The following is a 25441-nucleotide window of genomic DNA, read 5'->3' as shown; positions in this document are numbered from 1 at the left end:
AATGTCCCTGCTTCTTTCCTGGTCACTATAGCTTAAAACTGATGTTCTGAATTTTGCCTGAATGCAGATATACTCACTGCCAGATGCTGGCAAGAATCCATGTTTGTGAAATTAATTAATATAAGCATTTAAAAGCTTAAAAGTGACTCTTTATCCATCTGTCTCATTGATGCACATCTAAAGGAGGAACAGTAGCTAATCCAGTGAGTAACTGCACAATATTGTTTACAAGCCGGATAGTCACTTGCTTCTGCTGCTATTTATATTAAGCACCACAAGGTCCCATTTTTCTTTAAATTTGATTTCAAAGTTTGTGTTTGTCTGCTGTCCTCAGGAGTAAGAAGTGTTGCATTGAACCCTGTAAACCTCACTAGTTGAGCAAGCCTGCATTGCGTCCATAGCTCTGAAGATAAGGATATGGATATGCTTTAAACTGAAGTTACATGCTTGTTTTTCTTTTTCCTTCTTGTAGACTTCTTCACCAAGTCCTGTAGCTCCTGTCCAATCACTTGGGAAAACACCCACAAAACAGGATGCCCAGTGGGAGACTCCAGCAGATGCTCCAGAGGCAGAGAACACAACTCACCCCAAACCTGACCAGCCACAGAAACCGCTGGCAAACAACGCCGAAGCACTTTCAAAGAACCACCAGTCCCAGCCCCATTCGCGCAGCGCAGCAGATCAGCTCTCGCAAAAGCTGCCTTCTGCATCCTTGAAGCTACACTGTCCCCCTTCGCCCCAGGTAGAGAACCCTCCCAAACCCTCTACTCCCCACACCCCTGTTCAACACGGCTACCTTTCACCAAAGCCCCCTTCACAACAATTAGGATCGCCATGCAGACCTCATCATCCTCAGTCACCTCAAGTGGGAACGCCTCAAAGAGACACTCACCGAAGTTTCTATGCGGCGACGCAAAGCCTTCAGCCTAGCACCCAGCAGCAACCCAGCGCAACGCTGTTTCCCCAAACCTCTTCCGTCTCTTACAGCCAGTTTCACCAACAAAATTTGAACGCGAGCGCCCCGCCTCCTCCCCCACCTCCGCCCCCTTCCTCTACTTACTATCAAAACCAGCAAGCCCCCTCAGGAAACTTTCAAAATTACAGTCAGTTAAAAAGTAGCATACCCCCCCAACAAACTGTCTTTCCCTCTGGACCAAACCAAGCACTTGCCGGCACAACATGCCAGCAGTCAGTTTCAGGGCACCATGTAACCAGTGGGCATTTTTTGCCATCTCCAAACCCCAGTATTCACCACCAGACTCCAGCTGTCGGGGCTCCGCCGCCGCCCCCACCGCCGCCCCCTGCTCCGGGACCCCATCTTGTGCAGCAGCAAAGTTCTCATCAGCAGCATCCCGTGGCCCACGTGGTGGGTCCCGTGCACGCGGTCGCCGTGGCTCCGGGGTCACACATCCATTCTCAAGCTGCCGGTCACCATCTGCCGCCGCCTCCTCCGCCGCCTGGTCCCCTTCCTCACCACCATCCGACTCACCCCACCACAGGTCACCAAGGTTTGCAAGCACAACACCAGCACGTAGTCAATTCGGCTCCGCCGCCTCCTCCGCCGCCGCCACCTGCCACCGTTTTAGGCTCTGGGCATCACACGGCCTCGGCGCAAGGATTGCACCATGCATCTCACCAGGGGCCCCCGCTCTTCCCCTCCAGCGCTCACTCAACAGTCACTTCCTACCCCTCGCAGCCTCATCACACACCTTTGGGACCTGGACCTCAGCATCAGCCTGCTGGGACGGGACCTCATTGCCCACTCCCAGGTCAGGGTCCTCACATCCAGCCTCAAGGACCAAGCAGTATTCCAACACCGACCGCTTCCGGGTTCTGCCCTCATCCTGGCTCTGTATCCCTTCCTCACGGTGTGCAAGGACCTCAGCAGGCATCTCCGGTGCCTGGGCAAATACCTATTCACAGAGCACAGGTGCCACCAACTTTTCAAAACAATTATCATGGGTCAGGGTGGCATTAAAATGGACCCCTTGCTTCTAAACATTTTAAAAATGTTCTGTAAAAAACTGTATATTTCATATGTACCTGTTGAAGGTACTTTTTAAAGCTTGTACATGATACTTTGTATAAAAGCAAACACCAGTGCGCGCACTCTCATTGTATTCTTTCCATTTTTGCTTTTAAAAATTCCTGAAACTGTGCCCTTGAGCCAGTATTAGGTATTTTTTATTTTGTATGTGAACATTCCAGCTGTTCGTTCTGGCAGTAGATTTGATGCTGCGTAACTTTAAATTTTATTGTTGCAGTTAAATTCATTTAGTGAATGTTTTCTATATTTACTTTTTATACATATGTAATTAAAGTACACAGCTAAGTGATGGCACTAACAGGTTTTCCATCTGTCAAACAGTTTTTGTGTGCATATAGATAGAAGATGCAATACAGATTTTTATAGTTTGGTGTGGACATGGCTCTTATTTCAACAGTTCTTTGCAGACATTGTAATTTAATGTATAGATTGTTTCTAATGTCTCTGACAAGTGCTGTAAATACTGTTTCTTTTGCGTGTAAAACTGCTTAATGCTTCTCATTTGATATAGTATTGTACATACGAGTCTTTTGCAAAAGCGTGTGATCTTTGTGGAAGTAGTACAGTATATGAACTTTAATTTTTTTTAATATACTGTCACATTGCAGCACTGGTTGGGCATTTTAATTCATGTTAATAAATCACAATTATGTCAGTTTTAATAATAGTTCCTGATAACTTGCTGTTTAAGAAAAATGATATCGAAACCATTGTGATAAGTAACATTCTGAGGAACACTAATCCAAGGAGAACCACAATTCCTATAGGAGAGTAGCTTCTCTCTCTACAACAGTCCAAAATCCTGGCCAAACACAATGTTCAGGAATTGGTTAAGTTGCAAGAAGCAAAGAGTAGGAAAAAATGGACAGTTCACCAATTGGAGAGTAGAAAGTGGAGCCCCACAAGGATTGGTACTGGAACCTGTGCTTTTCCAACAATCTAGAGTTGGGAGTGAGCACTGAGGTAGCCAAGTTTGCTGGTGTCATGGAATTGTTCAGGGTTATTTAAAAGAGATTGTGAAGAGCTCCAACAGACCTCTTCAACTCGAGTGGATAGGTGGTAAAATGGCAAATGATAATTCAGTGTAAACAAGTGCAAAGTTATGCATGTTGGGGCAAAAAAATATTAATTTCACATATACACTGATGGGGTGTAAACAGGCAGTGATGGACCAGAAACGAGACCTTGGGGCCATAATAGAGAGCTCGATGCACAGTGGCGAATTTCATGCTAGGGATCATTGGGAAAGGAATCAAAAATTAAATGCTGATACCAAAGTGCCATACTAATCTACAGTAAACCACGTTTGGCATACTGAGTACAGTTGCCATCTCATCTCAAATAGGATATTGTAGAGTTGAACAGGGTTCAGAAAAGGGCAACTCAAACGATCAAGGCGGTTGAGCAACTCCCGTCCGAAGAAAGGTTGCAGCATTTGGGACTTTTTAGTGGAGAGGAAAGACGAGGCAATGTCATAGAAGTTAATAAAATTAGGCATGGCATGGAGAGACAAGTCCCACCCCCACAAAGAAGCTGAACATGGAAAGATTCACAACAGAAAAATAGTACTTCGTGCAGCACATAGTTGACCCATCGGAGGCAGCAAATGGCCATGAACTTAGATGGTTTTGAAAGAGGGTTAGACAAAATCGTGGGGAAGGCTATTGATGGCTTGCTCTGCTTCCACATTTGGAGGCAGCAGTGCTTCTGAATACCAGTTGCTGGAAACACTACTCTAGAAAGGGAAACCGCAGGTAGGGAATCCTGCTTGCAGATTTTGAACAGGTATCTGGCAAGCCACCATAAGAACATACTGGACTAGATGGGCCATTGATCTGCCCCAGCAAGCTCTTGATGTTCTTAGTACAGGAGGAAGTCTCATCCTGCCAGAGAAGCCATTTCTCTAAGCCTCTTGCCCATTCCTACATCTCTAAGAGCCCCATTACCACGCTACGCAAAGGGTCCATCAGCAGCTTGCAACACTACCATATTAACAGTCGGGGCCAATGGCCCAGGGTCATTGCATCTACTGCCATCTCATAGGGCAGCGTGCTGGAAGTGGGTTACTTACAGGAGCAATTGTGACAATGTTAGTATGGGTAGTCAGTTCCATACCTGTTTAACCAGCAGCCCTTTACAAAATAGACTGCCGGCCATTGTTCTCTGTTCCATGTCTCATTGCTGTCAGTACTCTTACGGCAGGCATAGGCAAACTCAGCCCTCCAGATGTTTTGGGACTACAACTCCCATCATCCCTAGCTAACAGGACTAGTGGTCAGGGATGATGGGAGTTGTAGTCCCAAAACATCTGGAGGGCCGAGTTTGCCTATGCCTGTCTTACAGTCTACTGCAGGTGCGAACCTTTAAGCCTCAAAGATACTGCTGAACTACTCCACACATAATCCCAGGCAATGCATTGGCTGTGTTTGCCGGGGCTGAGGGAAGTTGTAGTTCGATATCCGGAGGAACAAAGTTTAACCACATTTGCTCTACCAGAACAAGCACTAACAGGGATACACCATAGAGAGTAATGGGCAAGTTAACAAATAATACACAGGTTTCATATACCAGCCACAGTCCAGAGATCCTGATGCTGATAAAATGTAGAACAGAAATTGCTCTCACCCATGATCAGTTCTCAAATGCAGGATGAAGATTTCGTCCCCTCATGTGCTTCAACAGATGAACATGAAAAAGCGCTTCTGAATAAATGCAGGTTATGCAGGCAGATGACTAAAGGCAAGATTTCTTCCTTTTACACAGCAGCCTATAGCGCCCCCAGAAGAGCAGACAGATGTTCATATGGAAAAAATACTGCTTGGCCCAAGATTTAGCAAGTGATAAGCCTTGCAGTTATAAGAATGATTGCAAATTAATAAGAAAAAATACTTTAATGAAGAAGCTGTATGCATTCCAGTTTTACGCTGTAAAATCTGAAGTTACAGTTAACAAGGTGGAACATCCTAATTTCAGAGGCTATGTTCAGTTTCACTTGTTTTATAATTCGGTGAAACGAGCTTGTGATAGCAATAAGCCGATTGTAATTTTTGCCCTTTGCAAGTATTTTAAAATAGCTTTGGAAAAAGTCTGAATAATTAATTCTAAGACCCTGCTTCCAGTATATTAAAATCTCTAAAAGATTTGAACAGATAAGAGGAACTAGGCAACATACAATGTGAGGCATGTGACACTAGCAGCCTTTAAGAAATGAAAATAAAATCTCAATTTAACCCAAGTTCTTTTCCAAAGACATTGGTAAAACACTGATCTATACATTCCTATATTGGATACCTCCTATAATCCGCAGGAGAAGAGTTGTATCTAGTTGACTAAAGGCATTTGCTATACACAAGGTAATGTCACATGCCCCAGAAATTTAAATATTTTGCACATAAATATCAATGGCAGTACAGCTGTAACTTAAGATGAAACAATATAAAACATCGGCTTTGAAAGGTAAGCAACTGTAAATTACTTCTAGGTGGGGTTTTTTGTCCACATATGGATTCAATCCAGTATTAGCCCTGCTAACTCCATGCCCATCAGTCAGTTTTTGTACCACAGAACTGAGTTTTAGAGGCTGCATGGTATTTTTTTCACACTTTACAAAGTTGTCCTTTAGTGAGACAGTGTCATGCACACACATGCTGTAGGGCTAACATGTTAATGCTGGAAGACACTCTTGCAGCCTCCACCTCCTGGTTTGCGGAGCCCTTTGAAAGAAGAAAAACCGGGAGCAGGAAGTTTGTATAGAAAGGAGTGACGAAGCAGCTGCAAACAGCTGGAAGTGGAAGACTACGCAAAACATTTATAATGCTGCAGTATACATCAGTGGTAGCCAAACTCGGCCTTCCAGCTGTTTTGGGACTACAATTCCCATCATCCCTGACCACTGGTCCTGTTAGCTAGGGATGATGGGAGTTGTGGTCCCAAAACAGCTGGCGAGCGAAGTTTGGCCACCACTGGTATACATTATTCACACCTATCACAGCATTAGCATCACACTGGCTTTTAGAATGATAGTACTCTTTGGTATGATCATTTAAGGGATTTGAGATTACAGATTTAGAAATGTATTGAACTGTTAACTTCCAATTCAAAAACTCAGTAGGGCAGACTTTGAAATTGATTGTGCGGTCTGGAGCTGATCCCAGTAATGGGCTTGAGGTGGGGCTTACGCTAAAATTCCTTCCAGCTGACCGCAACAATATGAGAGAGGGCAGCTATAGGTTCAAAGTGTGTTTTGGAGTGTAGGGCTCTCACATATGAGATTATAAGCGAGAGGGGCTGTGCTTGGGGATGTTTTATGCTAAAAAATAAGAGTCAAGATTCCGTGTCAAAGATTAATTATGCATCAATGCACATACTGGGAGAAGCAGAATATATTAGGCAAACTAATAATGAGGATATGGAAGAGACTGCAAGCTAAAAAAGTTCCTCTTCCACCCCAGTGTCTACAGGAGCTATGTTATCACCATCCTGTACAGGATGCAAATAGATATGGGGCTGCATACAGTATGTAATGTTAGAGGTTTTGTAAAGCAGCTCTACAATAAATCATTCCTGCTTGCGTCCCATATATGAGCCTAACACTGAAGGAAGTTCAGTTGGTAGAGCATGAGACTCTTAATCTCAGGATTGTGGTTTCAAGCCACACATTGGGCAAAAAGATTCCCGCATTGTAGGGGTTGGATTAGATGACGCTTGTGGTCCCTTACAACAATTCTATGATTAGTCAGTGCTGTTATTTCTGTCAACAGGTCTATAGAGTTGACTTCTCTGATTAGGATTTCTTCCACCTATTGAGAAGAATGTAGGGCTATCAATCTACTTTTAAATTCTGCAGATTTATGTTATATGAAACGGTTAAATTAGACCATTTATTTGAACATCTGCGCACAGCCCTGCCTCTCCTTGTCCTGTAACCTGAAATAATTTAAGAGACTTGCCACAAATGCTTCTTGCAAATGACCTCTGCAATTGAAAGTTGGTTACTAGTGACGCATATACAACTGCTGCATTAAACAAGGCCAGCCTTGTGGACCGCTGCTCTTTGGTTTTGGCACATGTGATTTGGGCAGCGATTTTGCAGTACATGCCTGTTATCTTTTTAGCCTGCTCTTTTCTTCAAAATGAAGCATTTGAAAAGGCAAAGGGGAAAATCTTATGGAGCAGTTGGCACTGGAGGACATTTCCAGGGAACAGATGACTCTAGGGAACCATTTGAATTCACGGCTATCAAAACATTCCAGGGAGCAGCACAGTTCTGGAAAAACAACCACTTTAATAAGACAACTGCAAGCACCTCAAACAATTGGTTATTGTTACAACACGGGGGTATTGTCTCACAATCTAGTTATTGCAAAGGCATGTGAATAAATTTAAAATGGACAAAGTCAAGAAAAAGTGGCACCATAATCAAAGTGTAAAACCAGAAATAAATTTACATTCATTCCACTGACTTCTAAAAGAGGCTAAAATACCCCTCCATATTTTACATTCTAAAATCTGTATTGCCTATGAGTTCTCTTTTGGAATCTACTTAGCTTTTTCGTATGAAAACACTTAAAATTTTGTGTGCAACTTACAAAGGAATATTAGTTCCTCGGTATGTCAATTCATGGGGGGAAATAAGCTAGTGCAATTTGTTTTAGAAACATGTAAAGCTATGTATGGAAGGTGCATGGTCTTTCACCGTAATGTAGGTTTTGCATTTATTCTGTCCCTTTTCCTCAAGCGGAGCACCTTTTTTCATCCAATGTTAATAATTCTGCGTGGAAAATGCTGTACATGTGCTCTTCAAATTCTTAAGCCTAGCACAAAAACTATCCTTATTAAAACACAGTGCCAAGTTTCCATGCCCTTACCTCACAACTGTAAAGCAAATGACACTTCTTCTAAAAAGCACTTAGATATATTTTGTCCATTTGTCCTTTGAATTGAAAGTTTTAGCCTTCCTTCAAGATGTCTCCTGGAGAATGGAATCTTGCAAATTAGAGCCACTTCCTTTCCAGGTAAAATGTGGTCACCTCTATAGAAAGGAAAGTTTTTGAAACTCCTGAAGCAGTTTGAAATCCACTACATGCAATTTGTACACTACAAGTCACTCTCGATTTAATAGCTTTACTCTGAAAATTGTGTCCCCGTCCCATTTTTAATGGAAATAAACATTTACAAGGTGCATTTACATACACTATTTTACAAGAACAATGTCCCTTTGCCCAAAGAACTGTATGTTTTTTCTCAATTCTGACTTGATAATGTCTCACACTTGTAAATTATATAATACTCAGCTAAAATATTTTCCATAAATAGTTACAAAACCTGCCAAAACACATGAAGGGAGAATAAAGGATGTTCTGTTGAAAAAGTTGATGTCTGAATGCCACACAACACAAGAAACAATGCTTAAAGACACATTAGTAAGTGTTTTTTTTTTCTTTCTGCAGAAAGTCTGTAAAACTACTAGCTGAAGACAAAAAGACTACCCTCCTCCCAGGAGCACAGTGCACAAAAAGCAAAATGTCAAACAGTACCTCAAAGCAAAATAAAGATCTGGGTTGAAGCCAGCTCATTTATGATCCTGTTAAGTGAATTTATAACAGTCACCATTTAAGTCTGATGTTAGGGGGGAGCGGGTGCTGGCCCAGCGTGGTATCTGGAGATTTTACTACGAATTCAACCAAGGGTGCCTAAGGCATTCGCCAGCCGAGGCTCTCTTCTCTGGAACCATTTCTAGCATAGGAACCAGAAAATCTGTAAACTCCGCGGCATCTTCCTGAGGCCAGCCGTACTTCTCCACGAGAACATCGAAGAGGCTCCAAGGTTTCAGTTTGGTAATGTGTCGAAGTTCTCCTGTATTTTTATTTTTTTTAAAAAAAAGAGGTAGGGAGGGAAAGGAAGAAAAATAATTAGATCTGCTGATAACTAGTCTCGATTCTCAGGAAGCACATCCAGGAAGATTTAGCCTGGCCATGGAAATTTTATTCAGTAGGCAACAACAATAAAGAGGCTTTTGTACATATGTTCATTCATTTGGGACCATCCTATATACAATTAATCAAGTTAGGTAACGTTTGATCAAAAACATATTTGATACATACACACCTTTGAACGGATTTTTTTTACCCAAACCTGTGAACATGCAAGGACATTCTTTTTCTTCTGTTGAGGACTGCATTTCCTCAAGGCCATTTTGTGAAATCTGCATTGGGGCAGGACCAAAGCCAGTAATGGGCGGGCTAGGATCCATGAGTGTGTGGGACCGGCCCTCTTCTGTCTCTCCCACTCTTCCTGCCTGCCAAGTGGGCTGCTGGGGAAAGGACAGATCGCTCTTGCCAGAAGACTCATCTTATTGAGTGTATGGCTTACGGGGGTTGGACTAAATGACCCTACAATTCTATTATTCCAGGCTTCCTCGACCTCGGCCCTCCAGATGTTTTGAGACTACAATACCCATCATCCCTGATCACTGGTCCTGCTAGCTAGGGCTCATGGGAGTTGTAGGCCAGAAACATCTGGAGGGCCGAGGCTGAGGAAGCCTGGATTATTCTATTGTTTGAAGAGAACTTTTGAAATTAGGCCTAGAGTCAGAAATTGCCTGACCCAGGTGTAACCTACAGACTTCAAAAAGATCAGGCACTGGAGAACATCAGCTGATTGACAGGCTCCTATGGTTTGGGGAAATGGCCTCGTGGGCCGAAATGGACACCCTGGCAGGCCAAAGGGGGTCCTGCAGTAGGTAACATAGAAAGTCATTAGCAAGTTGGAGGAACAGCTGCACTGCAGAGAGAGTGTGTTATACCTTTCCACGGTGCTTTCAAAAACAAAGAAACCAGCCAGAGAATGTGTGCCCTGTAGCAGTGGAGAGGAGGAGCATAAAGCATAAAAATATAAAAGCAAAAAGCTGCACAAAATCGAAGGGCCTTTAGACCAGAGCTGGGGGAGCGTAGCTGAGTTTGCAACTTTTCAGAAATGGCAGGTGGAGGTGTTCTTGTGTGGCAAAGTGCTAAGGCGCCGAGCTTCTAAAGAATTAATTACAATGAAAACTTCCGAGAAGTTACTTGTCTCTAGTGATGTCACAGGCACTGACAAAATTCCCCTGGAACTCACATTCCACCAAGTAGAATACGCAACAGCTGGATGGAAAGGGAATCTGATCTACCAGACACAAAATATTGCTATTTGAACGATAAGGAAGCAATGTCTTGAAAGACAAGGAAACAAGTAACAACAGCACATTGTCAGTCAATAATTTGGTAAGGTCCTGTGTATTCTGTGTATTTCTTCCAGTTTATGTATGCAGGATTCTGTTTAATCAACAATCAAAGATATCAACAATATCAAACTAATTTGAAATGTTTTGTTTCGAATTGAAATGATTTCTGCAGGCACTGAGCATGTCTTAGAGTTGACCTCTCCCCTCTACACATACACCCCACTCCAGGTATATATAAGCTGGTAGACTAATCACATCTGTCTGTACTGTATAACAAACTTGTCTTATGCCGTCAGAATTCTTTAGCAAAACTTTTTACTCAGTTAGTAGTCAACCTATCAAGGTGTGAAGTAGGAAACTTGATCAAGGAAGGGAAAGAGGCTGAATCTGAAGAAAGGGACTGGAAGTGGCTGCTGCAAACTGGTTCAAGTCAGCCCTGGGTACCAATGCTCACTACTGTGTGCTATTTAACTAAAGCAGCTGAAGAAGTGAAAAACTAGATTGTTTCGGATTGGTGGTGGGGTAGAGGCTGAATCACTAATATAAACACAGCAGAGGACTGCAGTGGAAGAGCCAAGGAGGCAACAGGATGCGGTCTGGGTTAGAGCATTTGAATGAGTCAGTGCATGGTCTTCAAAATAGATTTTTCTTTATAATAATATTATTATTATTATTATTATTATTATTATTATTATTGTAACATTAAGTAAGATTTGGTAGGAAATACCAGTGTCATAAAGCATTATTATTATTATTATTATTATTATTATTTATACCCCGCCCACCTGGCTGCATCTCAGGACTCCATTACAGGGAAGGATTCACCACTGGTGTGAAACCTTAACAAAGGACGGGACATGGTTAAAGGGAGCCAAGCACCATTCCTTAGGTGGCAGGGGCAAATCAAGGCCCTTGAAAAGACAGTATTGTATTGTTGCTCATCTCTTCTTTGACAACAGGTTAAGGAAGTGTAACGAACAGGATAACCTTTGGGTATACATCCCTCCGGGTACAATTATACAAGGGAACTCAGCATTCTTGGCAATGCGTCATTGTATATAGCATGTTTCAATTACGCAATAAGCTACATCGAAAAGCATTCAAGAAATTTAGTTTGCTGAAAAGGTAAAAGCCACAAGGGGGCAACATGCAACCAGGTTTCTGCCTTCAACTTATTTCAAGAAAACTACATCTCTTTCATTCTTTTACTTTTCTCTGGAGAAAATGAAGGTCCCATTTACCTAAGTAACAAAGAATACTCTTGGTTGTGGTTCACCTGTTTTTCCACCCTCTTTCTTGGTTCAAATTTCTCTGAGCTACCCATGAAACTCATGAAATGCTTGGTTCAAAGCTGAAACAGCTCTGTTCATAAAACGGATTCATTTGTTTCAGCAGAGCTTATTCTCGAGGTACGGTATGCCCAGAAGGACATTTGAATTTTGATCTCTATGTATGGCGCATGACCTTGCACAGGCTTCACAACCTCTCCTCTCAACCACCCCTCTCATCCGCCATGTCACTGCAGAATGCAGTGTAACTGAGAGAGAGGAAACACACTGTTGAAGACAGGAAAGGGGAGGGTGTTCATCAGAAGCGTTAGCCCAGTACAGTGGCTAAGTGATAAAACTACAAATGAGGAAGCCCCAGACTAAAAGCCTTGCCTTGCCATGAACTCGATAGATCTCATTTCCCCCCACATCAACAATATTGAGATAATCATACTGATTTGCTTTGCAAGAAGAATGTTTTAAGGATTACAACAATATAATCTGCTTCAACACACTTAACAGAGTGTGGCGCTGTGGTCTAAACCACTGAGCCTCTTGGGCTTGCTGATCAGCAGGTCGGAGGTTCAAATCTGCAGGACGGGCTGAGCTCCCGTTGCTCTGTCCCAGCTTCTGCCAACCTAGCAGTTTGAAAGCACACCAGTGCAAGTAGATAAATAGGTACCACTGCGGCAGGAAGGTTCCGTGCGCTCTGGCACTCAAAATGGTGTCCCATTGCACCAGAAGCGGTTTAGTCCTGCTGGCCACATGACCCAGAAAGCTGTCTGTGGACAAATGCCAGCTCCCTCGGCCTGAAGCAAGGCGAGTGCCCTACCCCATAGTCACCTTTGACTGGACTTAACCATCCAGGGGTCCCTTAATTTTTTTTTTACCTTATCTGATAGTGCTGATGCCGGTTTGAAGCGAGAACTACATCCAGGCCTCCCCTTGCCCCTTATGTTCTCAGAATCAAATCAGGCACTGCCTGCTGGCCTAACTGAGCACCCGTTTGAATGTTTACCACATGAATTCTTACACCTCTAGTTTTCACTATGCAACAACCACCTTCCACACAGCTGAATTCTAGAGCAAAGCAATATATGCAAAGCACATCTATGCTCTTTATCAATTATATAATGTACAAGTTCCCAGTGGATTGTGCCAAAGATTGCCTTTTATTGTTCAAAGAACTGCCAGAAAGAAATATAAGAAGCACTACAGTTTGATAATAAAAACATTAATTCCCTGAAATAATTCATTCTTCACATGTCCTATGTAATCTGATTTTATGTAGGACACCTACACAACACAGATGTGGAGGACCTGAGAACAGCTAATTCAGCTCAGGGTTACGCATGGGTATCCTTCAAAGGCCTATGCGTTTCTGTAACGGTATTTTGTCACAGCAAACAACTATGATTTTACTTAAAATCTGAGTTGAACAATTTTTGAGAAAAGGCTTTTGAAGTATTTTTACTTCCCTCTCCCACCCTATCAAACAGAGATAGGGTCCTGGCTAGTTGTATTTAATTGCCAAATTCCTAGGCTGAACTTTTGACTCTCCTCTGCTAAACTTCCTCTACTGACTTTTGTACCTCCTGGGCATCAGAACCTCTAAAACCAAAAGCATCCAAATGACAACATAAAACGCAAAAGATGTCAAAATACTTGTTCTTGTGGAAAAGCAACAGCACTTTGGGCACGGACTTCTCAAATGGTTATATCATTTCTAGATACAGTATTTTCAGGATATCAGCAGAATATATATCTTTTGTGGTTAGAGCTTGAACAATTTATTTATTATTATTTTGACTTGTTACAGCTATTCAAGTATTCAAGGTAAGAAGGCAACAGGGTATCTTAAATGTGTTTTCTTTTTGTTTCAGTGATGCTAGGAAACTAAATTCTTTCCTTTATTGATTTCAGATAGAATAAATGGAATACTAAGCAGATATATAAGCCCAATATTTTGGATATTAAACACACCTGATAAAATAAATAAATCTGAATTCCCTGCTCTTCTTAAAAAATGGAGAACATTTACAAATCTTCTTTAACATGATGTTTAAAAGCAGCCAGACTCTTCATTACCCATTAAAAAGTGTTCAGTGTCTTCTTTGAAAAGAGCAACAGTTTAAATTAGGGTTGCAGAAATACTGTTACCTTTTTTGGTGAAAAACTCCTTGGAATATTTCCCCAACATAGCGTATTTTCGAGGGATTTTTCCCAGCAGTTCAATGATCAATGCTATGTGATCTGCATTGGAGAACATTTCCAGCAAAACAGAAACATACAACAGTTTAATCAATACATTGCATGCACACAACAACACTGGCCCGGTACAGACAGAAACAGATAAGTCCTTGCTGAAAGAAAGCAGAAATGCTATTCGGTGTGAGGGTGAAAGCTATTCCCTTGTAAGACAATTTAGGGGGAAAGTTCGTTTTGCCAAAAGAAATAAATTACAAGGTGACTGCACTGTTTGTTTTTCGCAAAGTGAAACAAACAATTTGTCAATGCTGCTGCTTTTTTCCAGCATTTGTTTTGCAAATAGAAATTGCTTGCAGTGTCATCTTGCAAAGTGTATGTCAGCTGTACAGGCTACACTGAGCAACTGCCCGTCCACTTCTGTCTGCATCACGGCACCTTTCAAAAAGAAGAGGTACTACCTCTGCGATTGAAGAATTCCCGAGAATATTTTCCAGAAAGAGCAAAGTGCCTTGGGATATTGCCTAGCAGCTCTATGATGTGTGCTATGTGGTCTATGAAGGAGAGAAGAAAGGGCACAGGAATGGGAAGGGCAAGGGGGAGGATGGGGTAAAAAGAGGAGGAAAGAAACTGGAATTAGTTAAAAATTCCAAAAAAAGTTCCGAACACAACAATGTTTGCAGAAAACCCATGCGGAGGTTTCACGGCCAGCAAAAGACTGGCATCACTCATAGCACTTTGAAAGGAAAACCAAGTAACTGATGCCAGTGTTGTTACTGCTGCAAAGGACGTTACAAGCAAACAAGCGTGGAAAATGGACAGGTACACAGATGGAAGCCGGAGTTAATTGTAGCTGCTGCCTTGCTTTTCATTTAGTAATCAGCTTTCACAAACAGATACGCGTCAGTTTTGTTTCCAAAATGCTGCAATCGTGTTTCAAAAGTCCCACACTCAGATGCAGATCTTACAAGAGATTAATCCTTTCTTCCAAGGCTTAGGGAAAGGGGCTGTGTCTGCTGCGGGGAGACTGCCCACCTACTGCTACTGGCGGGACTTTAAACTAAAGAGAAAAAATGTGGTGTTTATATTCCAAAACGAGATCATTTCTGTCAGTAGACTACTTGAGCAAATAAACGAAGGCCTCTTTATGTTCTTCTCCGTCTTATAAAGAGGTGCAGGGAAATACATAGACGTTAAAAAGATACATACCCTCGTCTCTGGAATAGTCTTCACCAGAATGCGGTTCAAACAGATAATCGCCAGTCGCGAGCTCAAATGCCTACGATAAAACAAGATATTGATGGGAGATCCAGGTGAGACAGCCTCAGACTTATTTCTACAGGTGATAGTGATTTTAAATGCACAGAACAGGGAGAGGGGGAATTCCCTTTGAAAAGCAAGTATCTTGCTATATTGTAATCTCCTTCTGGGAGGATCCCTTGCATTAGAATGGAAATATGGACATAACAGCCACTCTGTACTTTTAAGTGATGCAAAGCTCTCCCTAAGACACACACACACACACACACACACACTCACACACTCACTCACTCACTCATGCCCATTGTCTCTGTATAGCAAAAGAACAAAACCAATACTAAAACAACAGAGTCTGGAAAACACTTTGCAGGCTAAGACTATATTTACACAACACTCTTAACTGCGTAATGCTCACTGGGGCAAGGCAGTTTGAGCATATAACACCAATCCTGCCTGACTGCACTGGCTGCCAATCAGTTTCCGGCCACAATTCAAAGTCCTGGTTTTGACCTGAAAAGTCTTAAATGGCTCAGGACCACAATACCTCAAGGACACCTCTCTCTATGCGAACCGTCCTGGACCCTGCGATCATCATCTGAGGCCCTTATTCATGTGCCCCCTCAAAATGTCTGGAGGGTGGCAACACAAAAACGGCTTTTTCTGCGGTGGCTCCCTGTTTGTGGAATGCTCTCTCCAAGAAAGCTTGCCTGGCTCCTTCGTTACATATCTTTAGATACCAGACAAAAACCATTCTCTTCTCCCAGACCTTTTGCTAATTAAACAATCTGCGTCCTTTTAAACTGTGTTTGAGGGGGTATTATTTTGTTTGTTGCTACGCTAGGTTATGTATTTTTGTGTTTTTATATTGTAAACCTCCCTGTGATCCTTGGATGAAGGGTGGTACATAAATTAACAAATAATAGTAATAATATTAGTATCAAGGAACCAAACAAAAATTGCTATTTTGTGGAAGTTATGAGATTCCTCTGCCACAAACCTTTAGCCCCCTTAAAGTTCCTACAGTTTCTTGGGAGGAACTTACAATTCTATGAGTCTATGAGAGAAAGAAGCACACTTAAACCACCTTAAAAGAAAATAACAACAGCAACTAGAGCAACCATTTTCATTAGGTTACAATTAAGCATTCCTTCTCTTCATTTATTAAAATACCAGAAACCTCCAGAAGTCTCGGGGTCAACATCATCCTGAGCACAGCCATTGAGACACATGGGCTCTGTGCAGTTACTGTGAAGCAAGGGCTATGCAAAGTATTGGGGACATAAAAACAAGATAGAGACACGAATTCACTATTCAACAGCGTTCTCCCTTTGTGTGGTCATCCCGTTGGCAGACTGGAATTGAACCACACAATTTAGTATCTTCTTTACTGGTGCATGCCTAAACTGTGTTTTGTTTGTAACTTAAAAATAAACAAACAGACCCTACGCGGGTGGCAGTGTTAGCTTCTTTAAGTTATCATTCAATTATCTGAAAAATTATTTATGAGCCAAGGCAGATGCACAAATGTAACAGCAAAAATAGCTATGTACGTTATCTTCTCTCTCAATGGCCAATGAATACATTAATGCACCAACGAGAGTCTGAGGGTGGAGCTGCGATCGTCACAATCGTTTGCCCTGGCTTCACCCCAAGGAGTCTGAATAAAAACAAGTAATGGAATCACAGTTCTCATTCCCGTTCCCAGCAGTGGCACAGGCAAACTACTGGCAGATGTGGCGAATTCCTATACATCATGGATTTCCAGCTGGTGTAATGACATACCTCACAGGACTGTGCAGTCCTTTCCCCAGGGAATCACCTCTTTCCCCTTCTTTCATATGAGCAAAACACAGTTTCATAAAATAACGGGGACTTAGTCAATGACAGTGTAGTTTCTGACACATTCAGCCCAGTTCTGCTTTTTTGTCGCAGCGGTTGCCATTATATTCCTCCCCCACAGGGTGGGGAGAGATCGATGGCCTCTGCTTTGACCACTAAGCAGACAGGGGCTCTCAGTAACATCCACAAGGCGCATACCACATGTACGGAGTAGAAACAGCAGAAGAGATCCAAGTCTGCACATATATCATGACAAACCAATATTACGCGCATTCCCAGTTACCGAACAGGTTTTTGTAACCAGGGCCCGTTCAGGTAAACCATGTTCCTTCTTAAGAGGATGAGAAATGAACTAGGAGAGACTAAGCAATGCTTGCCACAAATCTCCATCTAGGCATTTTCAATGGCAACACAACCATTCACAAAAATCTAGTGTGCTATATGGATAACATGGCTCCGACTTTGCACAAAAATTGGCATCCATATCACAGCACAAGGCAGCACTGGTAAACAGAAGAGCTTGAGAGTCTGCGGACTGATGTGCTGACTCTTCAGCTATTGTGAAGAACCCTGTCAAAAGAGAAGCTTTCAGAGCATCAGGTCTCTTCACAGTGACGCAGCACACTTCAGAAGAGAGGGAGACTGTAGCCTGATTCCACTCCGTGAGCAAAGGTTAGCCATTGTGTCTATACCTGCCCTATGTCCAACTCACAACACATCTTTTTGTTCTGCAGCAGATGGTGGGCACAAGAGTTTGTCCCTTTGCATTTCTCACTGCATATTTACATAGATTGTTGGATCCCATGCAAGAAGACGAAATAAATTCAACAGCCACTTGTGAATAAGAAACAAAATTTATGCAGGTAAGGCCTAACATAAATGGAAGGCCTTAAGTCTACTCCTAGATCTGTCCAGCCTAACTTAGCACAACTGTAGTTATTTGCCTACCAGACATTACATTTGGGAAACACAGATATGGTAACAAATCCACTTACATAATTTTAGCTGCAACTCTACATTTGTTATAGGTGACACTGAAATCACTGGGAACAGAACAATACATGAAATACAATTTATGCATCATTCTGAACCAAACAAATTGCAGTTTAATTTATACATTTAGCTTTGAAAATATAAGCTTACACTCCAATATAAAGCTATTGCACTGCAAGCCAAGCCAATGTAATTATTTATACCTGCGGACTTGACACTTTTCAGCATAAACCAAGCAAAAACGGAAGAGGGGTTTCAAATGTCATTTGTAATGTGGGCAGGGGAATCCGCTGCACAGCAGACATTTGAAATATTCAGCTGGGCACACCTTAAGTAGCTCTTTAGATCCAGGCCAATGCTTCAGAGCATAACCAGTCACTAATTCACAATTATGATCACTTGAGCTATTACCATCGTGTCTTTTTCCATTTAACAACTTGCTCAGAAATCCTAATACTCTCGCTGTATTTTCAAATGAGCAGCATAGCAACGAGGCACTGCAATCTCTTTCTTACCATGCATGCCGTACTCCAGATATCAGCCGGTGTGCTGTAACCTGCTCCTATTAAAACCTCTATTGATCTGTACTGCCGTGTCTGGATATCTTCTGTGAAGTGTTTATGCTAAGAACAGAAAAGACAGCAGTGGTAAGAAAACATTAGCATGTAGGTGGTAGACCAAAGAGCAAAGTCTTAAGACACACAAAATAAGTTATACTTACCACCCAGCAAGCATTGCCCAGGTCAGCAATTTTAACTCTAATTTTATCTGCATTTCTTGGATCCAGCGGATTCACCAGTAAGTCGGCAGCACGGGTTTTTGCTATTACAAGCAAAGAAGTAGCAAGAGTTAGTATCAATGGCATGTAATTCAGTTTCCACCTTAATGTGATTCTACTGGGCCTCTTCAGGTACAGCCAAAGTGGCAATTTATGCTATTAAGTGGAAAATAGCCTTGAAGCTCTATCCCACTTGCCATCAATATCTTCAGCTAATTTCTAAAATTTCACTTACGCCTGTACAAAGGAGAATTTCACTGTTTACATCCCATACTTACACAGGGTGGTAACTTGGCATACATTATAATATTAAAGACACTTTCAAAATGGCTAATAACTTATATAATTTGGCAGAATGAAAACTTGCCTAGAATATCCTCTTCTGTCAACACTTATATTGCTTATCATTTCACACTGTCCCACCCCCCTTACAAAGTAAACCAACACACAGCATTCAAGGGAAAATTTATTAAGCAAAAATCAGGTAAGTGTTAGTCACAGATATAGCACACTAGTATCCTGAAAGTCTGCTGCAGCAGAGCACAGCGTATGAATTGATTTAGGGGAAAGCAATATCCTGTACAAGATATGACATGTTCCTCTTGCCATGCAACTTGTCAGCTATAAATGATTACTGCAAGGACAAATATTAAGCCCCCCATGTTTCACATTTCTGAAGTATCCATGGAATGAAAAGACACCCTGAAGCAGGAAAAAAAAAAACTTTTTGCAACTCCTGATATTTTAGAAATTCTGAAGAGAGAAGGTAATACTGAATCCATAGGTGGCTCAATGGTAGAGCACGTCATTTGCATGCAAAAGGTCCCAGGTACAATCTCTGGCATCTCCAGGTAAGACTGGCAAAGACTTGTTATATCTGAAATGCTGGAAAGCTGCTGTCATTTAGTATAGTAGATATTAGCCTGGGTCACATGTAATGCTAAGTCACAGTTTGTTCAACAAACCAGCAGTTAATCACAAGTTGTCCCTTAGACAATCAAGCAAACTATGGCTTGCTTCTTCAAAGTTTGATTCATTTTCAAGCTGCTCTTGCCTCATGCATCTCTAGCTTGGTTAGCTTCTGGAAGAGGATGGCCAAACAAACCATGGGTAAGTAAAGTTCACACATATCACCAAGCCATAGTTCAAACAAACCAATGTTTGTAAGCCAACAGCAAACAATGGCTTCAGATCATAGTTTGTTGGCAGTTAGCAAACCATAGTTAAGATACTGAGCAGTTCACATATAGAACCAAGCAACTGTTTAATAACTACATTGTATGCAAACTAAGACAATATATAAAGAAGAAGAGAGTGAGAAGGATTTCTTTGTTTTTCCTCTCCCTTTGCCATCTAAGTTTAGGATAACCAACTGGTAACCCAAGAGATGTATGGGACCTCTGTCAGGCCCTTACCATGCAGGTGCTCCTCTCAGTAAAATTATTGTGCAACTGGGGCAAAACTCTTAAGGAGAAAGGACAGTAATGTAATAGCTTGGGATGGAGCTTACAGAAAGGGAACTTTAGTTTCTGATCATCTTAGCCATGGAGAATCTGGTGATCCCTGGTGTGGTGATCCCTGGTCCCTGAACAAAACTTGAGTTTTAAATTTCTAAACTTACAATGTTGATCTGTCTTACCCTTGCTGAGCAACTACTTCTGAGTGGGATTCTTCTATCACCTAACACTAGATCAACTGTTCCCTGATTATTCTAATTCTCATAATTCATCAATCTGATGATATCTATTTTCAGAATCTGTTTGCTCACTGACAATTATTATCAGTGGCTGCAAAACCCGACTACATTCCACACCCACACATGTGTGTAATCATTATTCACAAACTTTCAGCTACTGTCAACGCCCACATACACCTTTCAAGCAAAGCTTGTTAAGACAAAATCCGAACAAGCTCTAAAACCTCCCCAGTTATCAGCTATTCATACAAAACTATTCATAACGCAGAACTGATCCTACCAGGCTGCCAGTCCTAAATCTGAATGCATTTACTACTAAGTGGATGGGTTTCTGGACAATTGAGGGGGGGGGTATGCTTTCTCGTTTATGTCCTTTTTCAATCCTGGCAAAGGAAGGGAGTTTTAAACTCCATGGTACATCTCCCAGTCCCAATCTCCTGTTCAAGAATCTTGACCATAAGTGGCTAGAGCTGCCTTTATCAACCTCAGGTCCCCAGATTTCTGGAACTACAACTCCCATCATCCCTGACCACTGGCTATGCTGCCTAGGAATGATGGGAGTTGTAATCCAACAACATCTAGGGACCCAAGGTTGAGAAAGGCTGGGTTAGATGCTTGATAGGGCAAATTCCTTCTCTCCCCTCTCTTTTTTTCTTTTCCCCACCTCATGAGATATCCTTTAAATTTGGTGAAATTACAAACATTCTGAAAATTGCCTAACAAATGCAAACACAATCCTTTACCTCATTATCAAGAACAGATAGTGTGCTTATCATAGGCTTAACTATCACCAGAGCTGTACCAGAATTTTGTGTACTGGTAGGGCCCTACTGTGGCCCAAGTGTTTACAGTAATTAAGAACACAAGTTTAATATCAAAAGGTATGAACTTGAATATTATTTGCCCGATTTTAAAAACAACAACAGTAAAAATAATCCTAAAAATTACCAGCAGATCAGTTTTACAGATGTGTCACAAAAATTGTATGAAAACTTCCTTCTCCCAAAATCCCTAATCTCCATATTACAAGTTGGGACAAGTGCTGTGGGTGAAAGAGTAGCTTTCAACAATCTATTCCATTGTTAATACTGAAAGTTAGAGATGGATTTGAAGCTAATTTGACCTTGCCACCCAGAATCTCCTGTACAAAACATCTCTGAAGTAACAACAAATAATAATCTACACTTCCAGTCCAACTCCAGTATCTAACCTGCCTGCAGAAACTTTGTGCTCCATTGAATTGCATGTAGCTGTACTGCAATTTAAAATATTTGAGCACTTTTAAAACCACATTTTTATATGTTATAGGACTCCAGTTAGAAAATGCATGAACTGGTCTCTATGCTGCTATCTCCTATGTCTGGGTTTTCCTACATTTTTCCATTGTTGTCTACAGGCGGCTCTCACTTCCATACCACAGTTGATAGAATGGGTTCTAAAGAACCCATCTCCATCTCTGTCTCCTGGATGAGAATGCATGAGGATGACGGCAGCACTCTAAGCCTGAGTCATTACATATTGCATTACTGGCTATCTCATCTTTCTTTAAAGTGTCTGTCACTTGAATAAAAAAAAGTTTCATGCTCAAGACAAGATTCTGAGTAGCTTCCCTTTTACCATCAGGTTATACAAAGTCCAAACAAAGACCACATATTATGCACTTTTTGCAAATTTCAACCATTGTTTTAAAAAAACACCTTATTAATTCAGGATATCTGCTAAGCTCACATTAACAAACACATAAATATGAAGTTGCAGTACAAATGTACTTGATGATATGCCCTCCATTAGCACCGTGCTGATTTGAGGCAACAGTGGCTTACAAGGCTGGAGTTTATAATTCTTCAAGTGTTTTGAATGAATGAAATGCTTGACTGTTGAAGACCGTGCCACCCTTTTCTTCCGGCTTCTTGTATTTCACCAAGTATCCTTAATCTCTTTTTCGGGGAGGCCGACTATGAAAGCAGTGGTGCAACACTATGATCTGGGCTACCAGAGCAGTTTCAATCCCACGAAGAGGCTCAGCTGTACAAGAATATGAAGACATGGAGTGACTAGTGTTCTCATTAGGGCTATCCATTCCTCACATCTCCAAAATTAAAGCTGCAAAGCGCAGGGAGGTACTTTGCCAAAGACGTGTATCATCTGATCCAAGAAAGATTGGTGGAATGTAAACCAAGTCCCCAGGTCCTTAAACATTGAGATAAACTATGCTGCTGCTTCATTCATTTTGGCTATCCATGTTCCAGGTCTCCTTCTACTTTTATTCTCTTCCTTTGTTTGACCAACGGTTCTCAACACTCCTCCTTGGGTTGCTAGTGAAACTTGTTTATTCCATGGTAGAGGACTTCTGTCAATTCCTAGCTAGCTCACTGCAGTTCTCATGCCAGCCCAGGCTCCTCTTTTTTACATACAGCTAATATCCTTTGAACAACCTGTTGAGCCGTGTAGGAGGGAAAAGAAAAAGGAAAACGGCATGTGTTAGATGTAATGAAGATAGTTATTGGGACATCTTTAAAGCATTCTTCTTCCCCCCACCATCCTTTTCCAGCCCAATTATTTTTAAACAAAGCACAGCACACATTCAAGAGCGCTCCTACATGACTAACAAAGCTCAAAGGTAAATTCATCCCAGCTCTGGCCACAGAAAACAGTTCTATTGTCTCTTATTCAGAGTGATACTCATTACGTACCACTCTGAATAAGGATCTAGGAGTCTTGGTTGACCACAAACTTGACATGAGCCAACAGTGTGACGCGGCAGCTAAAAAAGCCAATGCAATTCTGGGCTGCATCAATAGGAGTATAGCATCTAGATCAGGGGAAGTAATAGTGCCACTGTATTCTGCTCTGGTCAGACCTCACCTGGAGTACTGTGTCCAGTTCTGGGCACCACAGTTCAAGAAGGACAATGACAGACTGGAACGTGTCCAGAGGAGGGCAACCAAAATGGTCAAAGGCCTGGAAATGATGCCTTATGAGGAACAGCTAAGGGAGCTGGGCATGTTTAGCCTGGAGAAGAGGAGGTTAAGGGGTGATATGATAGCCATGTTCAAATATATAAAAGGATGTCACATAGAGGAGGGAGAAAGGTTGTTTTCTGCTGCTCCAGAGAAGCGGACACGGAGCAATGGATCCAAACTACAAGAAAGAAGATTCCACCTAAACATTAGGAAGAACTTCCTGACAGTAAGAGCTGTTCGACAGTGGAATTTGCTGCCAAGGAGTGTGGTGGAGTCTCCTTCTTTGGAGGTCTTTAAGCAGAGGCTTGACAACCATATGTCAGGGGTGCTCTGATGGTGTTTCCTGCTTGGCAGGGGGTTGGACTCGATGGCCCTTGTGGTCTCTTCCAACTCTATGATTCTATGATTCTACGTTTATTCGAACTCTGAGGGGGGAATATTTAATAGCTCCCCAAGCAATCGTTTTTAGCAACATCTCCACTTCCCCAATGAAATCCCCTTCCCAGTCAAAGACCCTAGCCTTCAAAAAGTATAATACTACCAAACAGGAACTGAAATTGTTGAAAAACAAGATCTTACCTAGAATTCCTGCTGGAGTGCAGATTTGAGTCAGTACTTGGGATTAGGCTGGCTTGATTATCCAAGACTATGTTGCTCATTTATCTGTGTCAGGGTCAATTATAGGGACATTAGCAGACAAATGTACATCCTTGTCCCGAGTACTAGATAAATGTAGGGATCAACGGAAGACGTAGGCACACTGGTTGCCTTTTTAAATCACTGGAACAACTGTTTACGTTTCTTACAATGTTTTCACTACTTCGAATCCTTTTATTTTGTAATTGTAGACTGGAAGTGAGTATGTGAAAAGTGGGGACATTATCCATCCAGCATGAGGCATCAAGGTGCAGCTAAGATACTCTTTGCTAGGAAGACTATAACTGTCAAGCACGGAGGTTGCAAATTAAGCATATGGACTTCCCTGTGTCCAGAACTCTTTTTCAAGCTTTGGGACTGGAATCGTGGCTCTGAATTCTCTGTAGGAGTGGAGGGACACAAAAAATTATTTCCTCCTATCCCCAAAAAAGCAACCACATAAGCACTTACATCCAGAAGAGCGTGCAAATCACAAGGCAAGCCTTTTGGAAATTCCTGGAGTGTCTTGTTGTGTTGCACAGCTTGATATTTCACTCAAAGATTCTTAGCCTTCTGCTGGGATTGTCTGGTAATCTGGCAAACATCCTGCTTCTCAGCATTTCAGATATTTTTTGAATGGGATTTCTTTTTGGAAATCAAGGTGCATAGATAACTGTATGTCTCCAATTAGCACTAAGGGTTCCGACGTCCACATCTGACCACTTCTGTTGCCCAGCAATGCTCGCTTTACTGCCTCCAATTTTTTATTTTTATTTTTTTAAAAATACTGTTTCTTTAGCATGGTTCCAATATCTAACACTGGCGAAACTTGTCAGGATTAGGACAGAAATAAACAACAAGGAGAAAATAAACAGCCTAAAATGCAGATCCTTTTCTTAAAATAGCTGTGAACCAGAATTACAGATGGCATATTTTTCCAGTGGTAAAAGAGGGGACTCTCAAAACAACAAAACCTTGCCTTAGAAGAGCCTGAAAAGCAGCAAAATCAATTAACATCATGGGAGACCAGCACAAGCAAAGCTTATTGTCTGACATATTCTCAAATGCTAAGATGGGATCCAAACAAAGAGCTACTTTAGGCATGCCCAAGAGCTTGGAAAAGCCCAGTGAGATTCGTTTACTTTTTTATTATTTCCACAGCAGGCCCTCACATCATGTCTTTTGCTTCTCGATGCCCCCTCCATTATTTGCCACATGACTTGGTAGGTTGTTTAAGAAATACAAGCCCAAAAGGCAGCCCAGGTACACAGGAAACAAATGGTTTTGTGGCTCCCAGGCTTAACAAGCAGTGCTGTGCTAATAAGAGAGCAACTCACTTCTAAAAATGGCAAAAGAACAGTTATGTAATGCAAAGTTCAACAATATGCACACAGAAATATTTTTAAGACCACGTGTTTTCTATTCTCTCCCTCTCGTTTTACAGTGAATAAATATCTGCCAAGTACAGCAATGCAAAAATTAAAAATGGGTAACGCGTTAGATAAACAGTCACAAATTTCTGAAACCAAAACACTTAC

General features: G+C 41.7%; 2 protein-coding genes and 1 long non-coding RNA gene across 15 annotated transcripts in view; 1 reads left to right on the top strand and 2 right to left on the bottom strand.

Annotated features, from left to right (window-relative positions):
• KMT2E (lysine methyltransferase 2E (inactive)) overlaps positions 1-2712 on the top strand; it is a 59597-nt gene extending 56885 nt beyond the window's left edge. For all 11 annotated transcript variants that reach the window (XM_081023416.1, XM_081023407.1, XM_081023414.1 and 8 more), the window contains one exon: positions 473-2712. In XM_081023416.1, the coding sequence (XP_080879542.1) occupies positions 473-1978 (1506 nt within the window). In that variant the 3' untranslated portion in view covers positions 1979-2712. The remainder of the gene's footprint in view (positions 1-472) is intronic.
• A 4599-nt stretch (positions 2713-7311) lies between these two features.
• SRPK2 (SRSF protein kinase 2) overlaps positions 7312-25441 on the bottom strand; it is a 70911-nt gene continuing 52781 nt past the window's right edge. The window contains exons 12-17 of one of the 3 annotated variants that reach the window (XM_081023586.1): positions 18552-18652; positions 18346-18453; positions 14948-15017; positions 14200-14292; positions 13694-13786; positions 7312-8902 (exon numbers count right to left, since the gene is read on the bottom strand). In XM_081023586.1, the coding sequence (XP_080879712.1) occupies positions 8718-8902; positions 13694-13786; positions 14200-14292; positions 14948-15017; positions 18346-18453; positions 18552-18652 (650 nt within the window). In that variant the 3' untranslated portion in view covers positions 7312-8717. The remainder of the gene's footprint in view (positions 8903-13693; positions 13787-14199; positions 14293-14947; positions 15018-18345; positions 18454-18551; positions 18653-25441) is intronic. The other 2 variants (XM_081023588.1, XM_081023587.1) reach the window with 2 other exon arrangements.
• LOC308486759 lies at positions 19062-25434 on the bottom strand. Its single transcript, XR_013991276.1, has 2 exons — positions 23847-25434; positions 19062-22739 (listed from the first exon to the last, which is right to left on the bottom strand). It is a non-coding gene; the product is annotated as an uncharacterized lncRNA (long non-coding RNA).

The sequence above is a fragment of the Podarcis pityusensis genome (assembly GCF_964106645.2).
Source record: "Podarcis pityusensis genome assembly, chromosome: 10".
Lineage (NCBI taxonomy): Eukaryota > Metazoa > Chordata > Lepidosauria > Squamata > Lacertidae > Podarcis > Podarcis pityusensis.
This window is presented reverse-complemented; position numbering and strand designations above follow the sequence as displayed.